Here is a 13068-nt window from a genome sequence, read left to right as displayed (position 1 = left end):
AGCTGAACTCTGGCCTGGCCTTGCAGGTGTCCAAGGCTGAGGACACAGGACATCAGGGTCAGCTGGACGCAATTTGGCTTTGTAGGAAGAGGCTCCAAATCTCCCTCTAGGCACATAGGTCACTTGCCTTGGGTTGGTGCCAGAGTGGTGACAGGGGGCACGGAGGGGCTGACTTTCTAAGAAAGGACCGTCATGAGCTGCCTCAGCTGGTCAGCCCACGTGTCCCTCCCTGTGCTTTTTGCCTCCTGCTCTCCCTGGCCACCTCACCTCAGAGGGCAGCACACACAGGCGCTCCTCGCGCCTCCCTCCCTGCATCCCTGGGAGATCACTGGCTGCCTTTCACCAGACTACAGTGGGCCTCCTGCTGCAGGGGGACAGACCCTAAGCATCAAATTTAGAGTCTCTAGATTCCTAGCTTAGGACACTGCTCTGCTGGATGTGGTGAGGCCATATGAATGTCACGTCCTTACAGCTCTCTTCTTCTCCGTACTCCCGGGTCCCTGGGTGCATGATAACTTTTTTTTCTTTCTTTTTGAGAGAATCTCACTCATCTGGCTCCCAGGCTGGAGTATATTGGCGCCATCTTGGCTCACTGCAACCTCCACCTCCCAGGTTCAAGCGATTCTCCTGCCTCAGCCTCTTGAGTAGCTGGGATTACAGGTGTGTGCCACCATGCCTGGCTAATTATTTGTATATTAAAAAAAAAAAAAAAAAAAAGCCTGTTGCCCAGGCTGGAGTGCAATGGCAAGATCATGGCTCACTGCAGCCTCACTCCTGGCCTCAGGTGATCCTCCGGCACCAGCCTCCTGAATAACGGATTACAGGCATGTGCCACCATGCTCAGTGAATTGAAAACTTTCTTTTTGGGAGAGATGGGGTCTCACTTTGTTGCCTAGGCTGGTCCGGAACTCCTGGCTTCAAGCAATCCTTCTACATTGGCCTCCCAAAGTGCTGGGATTACAGGCATGAGCCACCATGTCCGGCCACGTGACAATGTGAAAGCTAGACTTGTTGCTTGGTCCTTGGTATCCTTGACCTAATGTGCTAGAATCAGGGGATGCACGCCCAAACACTCATTGGCCAGGTCACATGATTTAGCCAGGAACATAATTTAGGGAATGGGCAGGGTTTGCGAGACACACAGGTGAATGGAAGGGGTGGCCCTGCTCTAGCAGGTTGCTGGGATGCAGGAATGGGAAGGTTGTCCAGGTCACGGAAGTGCGTCCTCCACAGCCGGGGGAAATGGACACCAGCCTCCTGAGCACTGGCTGGGGGAGCAGTGGGTTGCCTTTACTAGCCAAGGCAGGAACTCAACAGCGACACCTTGAAGACTAAAATGCTTCTATTCCATCGCATTACCAAACATCTTTTTGAAATGCATCACCCAAGTCAGCCACCCCTTGAAAAACAGTTTTCTAAAGACTCATTTCTCCTCAACTAAACTCTTTATTTTTGGTTTGGTTTTTAAGTAGGCCATGGTTGCTTTGAGGCCACTGTATGGTGGCCAAACTATAGATGAAAGAGCTTTTATTAAAAAAGGCACTGATGGGAGACACTGCCTGCCCCAGATCCTTTGCCCTCCCTAAGAGCAGCCTCTCAGTTCCCTTTTGAGGAGCCCCCTCACCTCCACCAGATGTGGGAAGAGAAATGGGGTCCCTGTTTCTGGATTCCCAGCATGGTCAGGGGAAGATCTATGACCTGGGCTTGGCCACGGGGGCTCTCAGAAGGCAAGGCCTGGTTGGAAGGTGGTGGTGGTGGGTGGAAAGCTGAGCAGATTCTGGGATTACCCCACCTCATGTCCTAGTAACTTCCCTTTGCTCTTCCAGTCTTAGATTCTGTGGCTTGGACCATTGATGCCTATGCTCTCAGAAGATACAGCATCAAATGGTGTGGAGAAAGGCCCCGTCCTCAAGATGTGTTCCCACATTGCTTCACCTTCTTAGGGAGCCGCCACAGTGAGCTCCGCATGGCCTCTCCCTTGATCAGACCCGAGGCTCCTGGGTGGACCTCCCCTTCTCACTTGTAGTTAAGGAAGCCGAGGTCCCACTGGATTAGGTGTATGTCCAAGATCTCCAAGTACTAGAGGAGTCTGTTTTAGTCAAGGGAGTTATTTAAACCGAAGGAACATGACCAGCCTCATCTCTGACTCTTGGGTTAGAAGATGAACTGTGATGGGCTGATGCTACCTCAGCTTGGGACGTTTAATTGCTGGGTGAAGCAAAAAACCAAGTTGGTTAAGGTTTACTAGGCATCCCTTTGCGCAGGGCCCTGGCTGGCACTCGTGCCCTGTGGGCTTGACAGCTGGTGGTCCCTGCTCTCTGGAGAGGAAGGTGTCTTTGGATGAGGGGGTTGGGGAGGGGAGTCGCAAGACAGAGGGAGTGGGGTGAGGCTGTGGGTCAGCGGTCACCCTGGCTGGCAGCTGCGGTGAACGCGCTGAGCTGTCTTTGTGCTCAGGTGAGCAGCCTCTGACCACCACGGCTGCAGAGGTCCCTGGGAGTCCTCTTCTTGTGCCTCCCCTGAGGGATCCGCAGGGGTGGAGGCTGCACAGAAGAGGCCGGAGCGCTTGAGTTGTCAGGAAGGAGGAAAAGCACTACTTACAAAGAACTATTCAAAATGCACTCGCCCAGCTGTGAGCTTCCTTGTCACTGCTTCCCAGGGACAGAGTCTGAGAAGAAAGCCGATTTGACTCAGGTGCCGCTCCCCAGCGGGCAGGGAAAGGGGGCCCCCTTCGGACACCCCCGAGTCTCTAGTTGGAAGGCTGCTTGTTTTGGGGCTCTGCCCGCCACAGCTTCCACGCGTGGAGGGGCGGCCGAGCTGTCATGCAGCAGTGTAAGCTGGCCTGCCACTCGAAGAAGCAGCGCCTGTCTGGAAGGCTCCTGGCCTCTGTCCATGTTCTGGCCGGGGTAGAAATAGGGACATCATTTCAAGTGAAGAGCAGACAGTTTTCTCAGGACAAGCAGGTCTGGCTCTTGGCATTTTGCTTCTGGATCCCAGTTCTGTGGGGTGAGAAGGAAACGTGTTAGAGGAAGACACTGCAGAGGTGATGCAGGGAGGTGGGGGACAGGACCCATGCTTTGGGCTCCATCTTGGGGATGGCTGCTGTCCTGAGCCGGGGGCTCCTTCTCCCCGCTGGCAGGTTGGCAGCTCTGGAGGGGTGTGATTCCATCACGGAGCTCGCAGGGACTCTGCCTGTGTGGCCTTCCGCATGGAGGTAAGAGTTGATTGTTAAGGTCCATGATTCCTCTGCTCTAGTTGTCAGACCAGCTCGTATAACCTAAACAGCTGAGATTTGTCTTTCCCTTTACAACAATCAAGATGCTGGGGGTCCCCGGGCCGGGCGCGGTGGCTCAAGTCTGTAATCCCAGCACTTTGGGAGGCCGAGACGGGCGGATCACAAGGTCAGGAGATCGAGACCATCCTGGCTAACCCGGTGAAACCCCATCTCTACTAAAAAATACAAAAAACTAGCCGGGCGAGGTGGCGGGCGCCTGTAGTCCCAGCTACTCGGGAGGCTGAGGCAGGAGAATGGCGTGAACCCGGGAGGCGGAGCTTGCAGTGAGCCAAGATCCGGCCACTGCACTCCAGTCTGGGCGACAGAGCAAGACTCCGTCTCAAAAAAAAAAAAAAAAAAAGATGCTGGGGGTCCCCTATTCATGTATGGGCAGGGCGGGACCAAGGGGAGGCACTGAGTGGCTGCTGCTCACCCCCAGGACTGTGGGGGACCCCGGGGTGCTGGGGTCAGGCTGGAGACAGGCTCACCGTTACAGCCGCTGAGCCCCGTGCAGGTCGTAGTCACTGTCGGAGGAGTTGTCAGGCTGTGTGGACGAGCGATGCAGGGCCCCTTCCAGAGCTGGGGAAAGAAAGGACGCTGTTTGCAGAGGGTTTGTGACTCCACAGAGCCCCTTGGGTCCTAGAGCCGCTGCCCAGCGGGTTGGAAGATCACAGCGGCTTTATGAGCCAGTGACAGCCCGGTATCTGTTTTGATCAGATCAGCCAAACATTCACTAATGATGCTGAACTCCAGGCTCCCTGGGGCTTCATTGGTAACGGCCAGTCAGGGAGCCTTTAGTGCAGCGCTCCTGCAGCCCACTTAATGGCTCTCTTCTGGCCCGGAGGAATCCAAGGGGCCTCATTTACCATCCAGGCCCCTCAAGGCCCTGCAGCGAAACAGGCCCATTAGGTCACAGCAAGGCTGGGGTTGATGGCTTTCTGAGTGCATTCTTCTCTCCAAATGAGTAGTTCATGGTCTCAAACAGGACAGCTGGGGCCTGTAAAGGCTGCATCCCTTCCGCACCCCTGCTGCATCCTGCGACGTTTGATCCCCCTGCACCCTGGGGTCTCCCTTCTCTCTTTGGGCCATCACCCCACCTTCAAGGGCATCACGTGACCTGCCTTGGCGGCCTGCTCCAGCCCTGCCTGCGTGCCTGGGAGCACCCACTGGTGCTTACCTGGATAAGCTGACAGGCGGGAGTTCCTGGGAGGTTGGCTGTATTCGTTATCCACATGGGAGGCTGTGGGGTTCTCAACATGGGACCGGACGGTCGCTGTGTGGTTGCGATGGAAGGACACTGGGCAGATGGTAGGAGACAGTGTCATTAGACTTGTGGCTGTGTCCTCCGCCTCCTTCCCCAGCAGGTGCCCAAAACGTTAATCTCCTATTCCCATGATGTTAGCAGGGAGAGGGCAAAGGCACTCACAGCCCCTTCAATGCATCCCCCTCTCCTTTCTTCCCGGGAGGTTCGTGCTAGCAGGATCAGCAGCAGACTTTGAGAGCAGGTTTGGGAACCCAGCAATCTGACTGGCGGGGTGGGGCGTTCCATGAGTCAGTCATCAAGCATTTGCCAAGCAGGAGACTGGAGCACAGATGACAGGACAGATATGCTCACCCTGCCCTCCAGGAACTGAGGGTCTGTATGTTATTAAGCAAGGCTGGGCAACACAGAGCCTTCTTGAAGGATTTGGCCCTGGACTTAGGAAGGAGGAAGAAGGTGGAATGGGAGGCAGGAAGAGCGCCATGTCTCCATCCATTAGGGTGTCTCTGGCTGTGGCTGGAAGGAGGGAGGATGAAGACCAGGGATGGTATTGGGCTGGCTGCACCAAAATGTCCTCATACTGGCCCTGTAAGTTGTTCCATGATAAAAATAGCTTGGACAGCCCTTCTTAATGGATCCTTGCTTTGGAGATGGGCAATACAAAAATGCCCATTAAGGTTCTGATAAGTCCTGACATAGCCATGCTTAGCTGTGCCTAACTCATGGTTTTCCAGATCTGTTGATCAGGGAGGCCTCTTTTGTGAGTGCTGCCTGTTAACATCCACTGGCCACTGTGTTGGGGACTACTGCTGGAGGAGGCGAACGCTGTCGGGGACCCTAGAGATGAGGCGAGGCACAGAAAGGATACCATGAGATGTTTCTACACTCTGAGGCTTCAGTGGTAGAAACCGCTCAGCCATCTGCCCATCAAGAAGCCTCCGCCCTCCCTGGTGTGGGGACGTCTGTTGGCCACAGTCACATGTCAGACAAGCACCGTGGAGATCAGAGGCTTCAAGCAGCCACAGGCTCCATCTGTGGTCAGCAGAGAGCCTCAACTCTGCCTCCATGGTCTCTGTCCAGCACCTGAGGGAGGCTCCTGCCTGCGGGGACACTTACTGTTCTGGTTCATTCCCGTTGGGCCAATCCACTGGCGCTGCTTCTTCTGGCGGACTGGGCAAGAGACAGGAAAGGTGCATCAGAGTGGTGGGGGAAGGTGGGGGTGGGGGCAGGCAGGGGTGGGGACGGGGCAGGGCCTGGGAGGGAGATGGTGGCAGCAGGTGCAGCTGAGGGCAGGGCTGCTGGGCTCTGCCCCCCGGAGTCTCTCGTCAACCTCGGTTTCCTAACTTGCTTGGGAAGGGAATTGGAGCCATCATATGCCAAAAGAGAGGCCAAGGATGCTGTAGAGGTGGCTGGCTCCCCAGGAGAAAAGACCACAGGCGTTTAGAACTAGACCTGGGCAGGCACTAGGACCCAACACTCCCCTGCTGGGCCTTCCGTTCCCAATCTCTCCCCTCTCATTTCTTTGTCTGAATAATTTCCTCTTAAGTTCTGCAAGGCAAGAAGAACAACCCGCCGCGTTCACAAGGTGTGCGATCGCCCATTTGGTAGATGAAGAAACTGAGGGTCGGAGAGAGGAAGTGTCCCAATCAGCATCCCGGGCAGTGGTAAGTGGTGGGGCTAGGCCTGGGATGTGTGTCTCCTGCCATCAGAGGCCGTGCGAACCCCCTCTGGGCCTGCCACAGCCTCGGGAATGGCTGCACCCCTGGCCTGGAGTGGATCTCAGCTGGGCGCCAGAGATGGACACATGGGCAACTGCAATTTTGTTTCCTTTCTGTTTCTGTTACTTGGGGCAGAAAATGGCTAATGGGCAGGAGAAGGGAAGGCTGGGGGGCGAAGCAGAGGTGCCCTGCACGCCCAGCTCTCTGGAGGCACAACTCCTCCTCTGGGAGACTCCAGGGCAGCCCCTCCAGTCTCTGCACATGGAAATGGAGCCACTCAGGGCCACGACACCTACATTTCTTCACCAGCTTCTTGTAGGCAAGGGGGCCGCACACGACCAGCAGCACCGCCAGGAGCACCAGGGCCAGGATGATGCTTGCCACGGTGCCTGCGGCTGGGCCTGCTGGATTTGGATCCTGGCCTGGGGAAGCAGGAAGAGTTAGGTCAGTCCCAGCCCTGGGGGAGAAAAACTGTGGGAGGGAAGCTGCTGGCTGCCTGGCTTCCACCAGTCACCCTTGCTCATCCGAGAAATCATCAGCATGCACGGAAGGCAATGATCTATTTGACTGTCCCTCCATCCATCTCTAGAACTCCCTGCTACCCACTCACCCACCCACCATTTATCATCTAACAGTTGATCATCTAGCTATCATTTGCCACACTTGTTATAAGTTATTTAATTTTCTACCATTTGCCAGTTGTTAGTGATCACCTTGCCATCATATACCATCATAAAGCAACATACGATCTTATACCAATAGCCAGCTGGGCCTCTATTCTTTTTTTTTAGATGGAGTCTCGCTCTGTTGCCCAGGCTGGAGCACAGTGGCACAATCTCGGCTCACTGCAAGCTCCGCCTCCTGGGTTTACGCCATTCTCCTGCCTCAGCCTCCCGAGTAGCTGGGACTACAGGCACCCGCCACCACGCCCGGCTAATTTTTTGTATTTTTAGTAGAGATGGGGTTTCACCGTGTTAGCCAGGATGGTCTTGATCTCCTGACCTCATGATCCACCCACCTCAGCCTCCCAAAGTGCTGGGATTACGGGCGTGAGCCACCGCGCCCGGCCGGGCCTCTATTCTTGATCCATCCATCCATCTGTCCATTCATCCTTCTGTTCATCCATCCATCCATCCATCCATCCATCCATCCATCCATCCATCCATCCATCCATCCATCCATCCATCCATCCATCAATCCATATGTCCATTCATCCTTCTGTTCATCCATCCATCCATCCATCCATCCAACCATCCATCCACCCACCCACTGATCCATCCATCCACCCACCCACCCATCCATCCATCCATCCATCCATCCATCCATCCATCCATCCATCCATCCATCCATCCATTTCTCTCTTTTACTTGCCATTTAGTTACCATTCATGTAGCAAATATGTGCTATCTACCATTTGATTTTCTGGCTTCCACCTTGCAAAAGTAGAAGGTAGAAAGAGAAGTTCTTTGACTCATCAGCTGCCTGACAGTGATCTCTGCCTGTTGCTTGCCCTGTCTCCTGTTATTGTTCATGCCCATTGCTGTCTGAGTACTCTTGCTCCCTGGCCCTCCAATTTCCCTCTCTCCATCCTTTCTGGGTCTCTGGGACTTTCTGTCTAGCTCCCCAGGGCTGCCCTTTAGAGACATGCACCCTGACCGGGTCCTAGAGGTAAAGTTGTAACTGCTTCCACCCACTGTGGGCTGTGGCCAACTCACATGTGACAAACACCTTCTTGCAGTAGGACTTTCTCTCTGTAAGTTCGTGGCACTGTGACAGCTTCTGATGGGGACAGGAGAGCCCCCGGGATGTTGGGTCACCAGCCTCCAGCACTTGATAGGAGTTGAAGCTGCCACACTGCTGCTCCCGGCATACCTCCTCCCACCGCAGAGTGTTCTTGGCTGAAGAGCTGTCGCACAGGGCTGCCCACTGAGCCCCCTGGCGCACCTCCACGGTGCCTTCACAGATGCTGCTGCCCCCTACCAGACGGCTCTGCACCTTGGGCTGGAAACCTGAGAGGGGAAGCAATGGGAAAGGAGGGTGCAAATGTGGCCCTGAGCCTTTGTGCTGCTTCCTGGGGCCCCATGCCACTGGCAAATCGGGGCCCTGGCTAGGGGAAGGCACTGTGTGGGACCACCAGAAGAGGCAGCCTTCCTTTCTGCCCTTGCCTTCTTCTGGTACCCTCTGTGGCTCTTCCCCTGACCCAGCGCTGTCTCTGGTGCCTCTGGGCAGCTGCCAGCACTATCCTGAGACACAGCAGCGTAGGCGCTTTCTGCAAGGAACCTGTTGGCAGCCACCAGCAGGGAGTCGGCCCCATGCCAGGTGGAGGTAAGAGAAGAGCGTGGGAAATAGGCTCCACCTGGGTCCGCTTCCCACTTGGAAACATCCTGTCATTCTCCCGCTGCACTTTGGGAAGAAGAAGGACTTTTCAGAAGAGGTCAACGGAGGCCCAGGGGTTGGAAAGACCTACTGCCCTGAGTCCTGGCAGTTCACAGTTGGGACAGATCCTGCTGCCCAGGCACTGAACGCTGAGGGCCAGGCTTTCAACAAGGGGGGCCTGGCTCAACAGAGGCACGCATTTATTTCTGCGTGCCGAGGTGGGGCCTGGGAGTCCGTAGCTGAGGCCCACACACGCTCAGTTTAGAGAGAGTTGGGATCTCACCAGCTTTGGCCAGTTTCCATAGCAACATCCACCTTCAAAGCCCTAGTAAATCTATTAAGAAGAAGCTTCAAAGGTAAGAACCCTGGGTATGGTTTTACAGGTTGTAGCCTGCAGGAAGGATAGTAGCTGAGGGGCGGGTGGGAGTGTGAGCCAGCCCCTGCTTCCCTCATCAGGCCAAGAGACCCCTGGGAGCTGCTTGTGCTGGGGGAGGGGCAGCATTTTACTAATTTACACCAGGTACTCAGCATGCTGGCAGGACAGCCAGGTGGCCCCGAGCAGTGATTCCTAGATTTGTGCACGTAAATCACTGAGGACCTTGCTGAAAAGTGGATTCTGATTCGGAAGGTCTGGGCTGGGGCCTGAGCACCTGCATTTCTAACCGGCTGCTGCTGGTCCAGGACCACACGGAGTCACCAAGGCTGAGACAACAGGCTCTAGAGTGACCCTGCTTGAACAGAAATCCCAGCAAGTGCTCCATAGTACTGGGCAAGAGGTTTAGCCTCTCTAAACCTCAGCCTCCTCGCTGTAAAGAGGGGTGATAATAATAACACCCGCCTCCTAAGGCCATGTGGAAAATTTAGAAGGCCCAGGAATGGTCCCTGCATGAAGTAAGCTCTCGGTAAGTACAATCCGGACTTTACTGAGAACACTTCTGACCATAGGAACCCGCTACTTCCGGAGGGAGGCGTGCTGCGAGGATTCTCCCTTCATTTCAGCTGCGGTTTCTTCCCTTTAGTTTTCTTCATTGATCCTGGTTTGGCCCACTGGGGTCTCACAGACTCAGTCTCACCTGCCTCCTCCCCTCAACCACACAGCGGCATCATTCTCTTTATTTTGTCAGCGCATGGCGCAGGACCCTCTGCAGAGCCCTCCTGGGGGCTGTCTCTGTTTCTCTCTTTGCCTGCTATGCTCTTACCTCCGGGCCTCAGGGCCCTCCCACCTCTCACCATTGCTGCAACGTCAACCCTTGGGATTTACAAACGCCCCTCCTGCAAGGCCCACCCCTCCAAGTGCCCCATCTTTGGCACACGCCACAATTCCTACCTAGACATTTTTTTCTCCCCTGAACCCACGAAAAGACCTTGCCTCCTCCTGGAAGTCCTGCCGACTCCCCTTCCCCATGTGGCAGCTGAGCCAGTGGTTCCTTTGGGCTTGGGGGTGTGTAGCTTTGCAGAGATTACCAAGGCGTTGAGTGTGGATGCATCCTCCCCACCCCAACCCTTCTTGCCTCTTAGAGGCCAAGACCAGGCCTCCACTTCCCTTGTATTCTCCATAGTGCCCCGTGCTGCACATATGTTCCCTGACCTTCTGGGATGCAGCAGAAGGTGTCATGGGGCTTGGCCAGGTCTCACTTACCTGAGCAGAGGAGGGCAAGAACTTGGCCACTGTTGCGGGGCTTGATTTTCCGGAAGCAATGCTCCAGGGAGGTACAGCTCGAGTTCCGGATCGTCCATTGGATTGGCAAGGGCTGGTGTTCCCGCAGCTCCCCTGGGTCTTGGGTTGTGGCTGCCTCGGTCTCTGGCAGATGCTTCAAGAAGGAGCCACACTGGAGGCTGCTGCAGAGGAAGTTCTCCAGGACCTGGGTCTTGTCCTGGGCCTTGTCCTGGGCCTCATAGCTGATGGTACCCCCCAGGCTGCCGCTGTAGAACTCCACCACGCCGGCACAGTGCCGGCCTGCAGCCTGTGCCACCAGCTGCAGCCTGGGAGGAGCTGGGAGAGGAGGAGAGAGCGGGAGGGGGAGACAGCTGAGCGCCGAGGGCTCCTGGGCACTCCTTGCTGTTTGGCCCCAACTTGTGGACAGCTGCTGACCAACACTTGGCCTTGGGAGGTGGTGGGGTCCCAAATATTACGTAGAACAACCAATACTAAACATTTCCACTTTATCGGAAATTCAAATGTAACTGGGCGTCCTGGATTTTTATTTGCTAGCTCTGACTCCCTGCGGGGGTTTCAGAATCCTCTTACCTGTGGGCTCTGGAGTTGTGGTGGGCGGGGGCCTTGTGGGTGGAGGTGTTGTCGTCTGGGGCTCTGCAATGAGACAGTCTGGTGAGGGAGGAATGGGTGGTGTGGGAAGGGCCGGGGGCAGCTGGCAACCTTGAGAGGACTAGGAGTTCCTGGCATGAACGCCGCTTGGTACACCAGGTCCGCTTGACCCACACGTTGTCTGTAAGCCTCCTGAGAGGCGGGAAGTACCACCTCACTTCACAGATGGAAGAATAGAGGTTCAGAGGCGCCGATGAAGTCAGTGATTGGCAGAACTAGGTCCTCCATTGCCATCCTACAGATGGGTGCTGGCCCCTTCCAGTCTCCCTCCTGGGTATGTGTCTTGGGGAGTGGTTATAAACTGGGGTCCCCCGACCCCTTCCACCAGCCTGCTCAGACCCTAGATCACAGGCCTTGGGCGGTCTCCTCGGAGCTGGCGCCCAGGCCCAGGGTGCCCATGTGGCTGGCTAGTTACCCACCTAAGCAGGTCAGGCCCAGAGGGCGACACACATCTCTTCCACTGTGGCTGCAGTTGGAGAAGGAGCCCAGGCGTCCGTAGCAGGTGATTTGGCTCTGATGTCTGTCGGTGATAAGGAAGGGACCAAGGCTTAAGGGCACCCCACAGTTCAGTCGCTGGCAGACTTTTGACGCTTGATTGGGGTCCTCCCAGTGGTTGGAGCTCCGGCCCCAGCTCTGGCTGCAAACCATGTGCCATCCGTACTTGATGTAGACCTCCAGCTGGCCCTGGCACCTCGAGTTGGAACGGGTGAGCCTTGTCTGGAAATCTGGGGGTCAGAAAGGTGTGGTGGGGGTCAGGCTGGGAGGGGTTCCCCACTGGAACCCCTCACTACCCTCTCCCTACCAGGCCCCACACCCAGTCAAGCTCCCTCCTAACCCGTGGGCTGCCTGCCTCACCGCCTGTGAGCTTCATCCCTTCTGGGGCACTGCAGGGGCTTCCCAGAGGGCCCTGACCCAGGAGGGTGGGGCTCCAGATTTCAGAGCCAGAAGGGAGCTCAGATAAATGGGCAAGGTGTTCTTGGCACCCCCTGTCCGGCAGGATGGCCCCTGTCCTAGAAATTCTGTCTCAAGGGGTCTGAGATTGGGGCTGGTGTCTGCTTTTTAAACGATCTTTAGAAATTAATTTTAGGCCAGGTGTGGTGGCTCATGCCTGTAATCCCAGCACTTTGGGAGGCTGAGGCAGGCAGACCACCTGAGGTCAGGAGTTCGAGACCAGCCTGGCCAACATGGTGGAACAGTGTCTCTACTAAAAAAGAAAAAATACCAAAAATTAGCTGGGTGTGGTGGCAGGCGCCTGTAATCCCAGCTACTTGGGAGGCTGAGGCAGGAGAATCGCTTGAACCAGGGAGGCAGAGGTTGCAGTGAGCCAAGATTGTGCCACTGTACTCCAACCTGGGTGACAGAGCAAGATTCCATCTAAAAAAAAATTAATTTTATTGAGGTAAATTTGTACAGTGAAATGCACTTATTTTAAGGGTACTGTTCAATGGAATTTGACAAATGTATACATGCATATAACCACCACCATAATCTAGATATGGAACATTTCCATCATTTAGAAAGTTCCCTAAGGCCCCTTTATAGTTAATTTCCCTGAATCTAGCCTCAGGCAAACACTGATCTGCTTTCTGTCACAAAAGATGAGTTTTGCCTGCGCTACAATGTCATAGACATGGACTCATACAGCAGATGTTTTATTTTGTTTGGTTTGGCTTTTTTTGCTTAGCACGTATTTGAGATTTAGCTATGTCGTTGGGCGCATGAGTAGTTCATTCCTTTTTATTGCCGAATAACAGTTCACTACATGCACATGCCACATTTGTTTTCCATTCACCATTTGATTTGTTTCCGGGTTTTGCCTACTACAAACAAAGTTGCTGTGAACATTCACATACGGGTCTTTGTGTGGGCGTTTCCATTTCTCTTGGGTAAATACCTAGGAGTGGAATTGCTGGGTCATGGGCAGACATGTGGCTTGTGTGATTTTATCAAACTCCATGAGGGGAAAAATATACGTGTGTGTGCAATGTGTGTGTGTGGTGTGGTGTGTGTGGAGTGTGTGTGGTAGGTATGTGTGTGTGGTGTGTGTGGTGTGGTGTGTGGTGTGTGTGGTGTGTGTGGTGTGTGTGCGGTGTGTGTGTGTGGTGTGGTGTGTGTG

General features: G+C 55.0%; 1 protein-coding gene across 1 annotated transcript in view; it reads right to left on the bottom strand.

Annotated features, from left to right (window-relative positions):
* Positions 1-1426: 1426 nt before the first annotated feature.
* Positions 1427-13068, bottom strand: part of CD5 (CD5 molecule) — a 29330-nt gene continuing 17688 nt past the window's right edge. Inside the window, exons 3-11 of the mRNA XM_011971102.1 lie at positions 11372-11677; positions 10875-10937; positions 10266-10619; positions 7966-8259; positions 6547-6672; positions 5649-5702; positions 4449-4568; positions 3760-3850; positions 1427-2996 (exon numbers count right to left, since the gene is read on the bottom strand). Coding sequence (XP_011826492.1) covers positions 3762-3850; positions 4449-4568; positions 5649-5702; positions 6547-6672; positions 7966-8259; positions 10266-10619; positions 10875-10937; positions 11372-11677 — 1406 coding nt within the window. The 3' untranslated portion in view covers positions 1427-2996; positions 3760-3761. The remainder of the gene's footprint in view (positions 2997-3759; positions 3851-4448; positions 4569-5648; positions 5703-6546; positions 6673-7965; positions 8260-10265; positions 10620-10874; positions 10938-11371; positions 11678-13068) is intronic.

Source organism: Mandrillus leucophaeus, unplaced genomic scaffold, assembly GCF_000951045.1.
Source record: "Mandrillus leucophaeus isolate KB7577 unplaced genomic scaffold, Mleu.le_1.0 Scaffold986, whole genome shotgun sequence".
Classification (NCBI taxonomy): domain Eukaryota; kingdom Metazoa; phylum Chordata; class Mammalia; order Primates; family Cercopithecidae; genus Mandrillus; species Mandrillus leucophaeus.
The sequence above is the reverse complement of the archived record's forward strand: the minus strand, read 5'-3'. Positions and strand labels throughout refer to the sequence as shown.